Genomic DNA, 1,249 nt, shown 5'->3' with positions numbered 1-1,249 from the left:
ATGCCATCGGAGGAGTTGGTCCGAGGGGTGCTCTACTTGTCCCTCACCGTTGTGGGAGTCCCAGGTAATGCTAGTGTCATCCTGGCATTCCTCCTCTTGCTCTACCAGGAGAACCGCCTCCTCCCAGCTGATGCCATCGTCCTGCACCTGGCCTGCGTCAACCTGCTGGTGGTGGTGGTCCGCTGTCTGCTGGAGACCCTGGCCTCCTTCAGCCTGGCCAACATTTTTGGAGACCTAGGCTGCAAATCTGTCATCTTCGTGTACAGAACATCCCGCTCCCTCTCAATCTGGATCACCTTCCTCCTGAGTGCCTACCAGTGCCTGAGCATCACCCCCCCCGGCTCACGCTGGGCCTCCGTCCGCACCTTGTTGGCCCGCTATCTGGGCTTTGTGTTCCTCTTCCTCTGGGTGCTCAACACCTGCATGAGCTCGGCAGCCATTCTCTTCTCATTTGGCACCAAAAATGAGTCCAGCCCAATAACCCATGGCATCAATGTACAATTCTGCTATGTAAACTTTCCTTCAAAGTTGTCCAAAGAGGCGAACGGGATAGCTCAGGTGGTCCGGGATGTGGTGCCCATGGCCCTCATGACTCTAGCCAGTCTGATCCTCCTGGTGTTCCTTTACAAGCACAGCCACCAGGTGAAGGGGCTCCGCAGCAGCAGCAGCGGTGGGGGGGGAGGTGCCGAGCAAAGAGCTGCCAAAGTTGTGGTAGCACTTGTGAGCTTGTATGTGGTTCTTTATGGGGTGGATAATGGACTTTGGGTGTATACTCTCACTGTGAGCGAGACCATGCCTTCCTCGCTGATCTCTGACCTGCGCATATTCTTCTCCTCGCTCTATGCAGCGCTGAGCCCCGTGGTCATTATTGCCTCCAACAGGAAGGTGAATGGCAGGCTGAAGTGTATAGTGCAGGAGAAGCCTGCTCATGAGAAAGACACGAGTCTTACCAATATGTGATGCATGCTGGGATTACTGACAGGTCAGCAGAGGAGGCCAACATGATGAGGATCAGTCTTTAAGTGTGTCATTCTCTCTTTGTATATATATTGTGTAATGTGTTTGTGATAGAGAGATCTATCTTTCCTGTGGGGTTGTGATTTCATAGCTGAGAAGTTTTTATAAAAATATATGTATTTCTTGTTTGTGAGACTTTCCAGATATGTGTTTAATAACTGATGAGGGTTTAGCACATGTAGCTGTGAATGAGAAAGTGTACCTGTGGGTTTATTGTCTCACTGTCTATAAT

The 1,249-nt window shown here is 51.1% G+C and overlaps 1 protein-coding gene across 1 annotated transcript; it reads left to right on the top strand.

Moving 5' to 3' along the window:
• Positions 1-960, top strand: LOC117489833 (olfactory receptor class A-like protein 1). Its single transcript, XM_034139371.1, has one exon. The coding sequence runs from the start codon at positions 1-3 to the stop codon at positions 958-960; it is 960 nt and encodes a 319-aa protein (XP_033995262.1).
• The last annotated feature ends 289 nt before the right edge of the window (positions 961-1,249 follow it).

This window comes from Trematomus bernacchii, unplaced genomic scaffold (assembly GCF_902827165.1).
Source record: "Trematomus bernacchii unplaced genomic scaffold, fTreBer1.1, whole genome shotgun sequence".
In the NCBI taxonomy this organism is placed as follows: domain Eukaryota; kingdom Metazoa; phylum Chordata; class Actinopteri; order Perciformes; family Nototheniidae; genus Trematomus; species Trematomus bernacchii.
The sequence above is the reverse complement of the archived record's forward strand: the minus strand, read 5'-3'. Positions and strand labels throughout refer to the sequence as shown.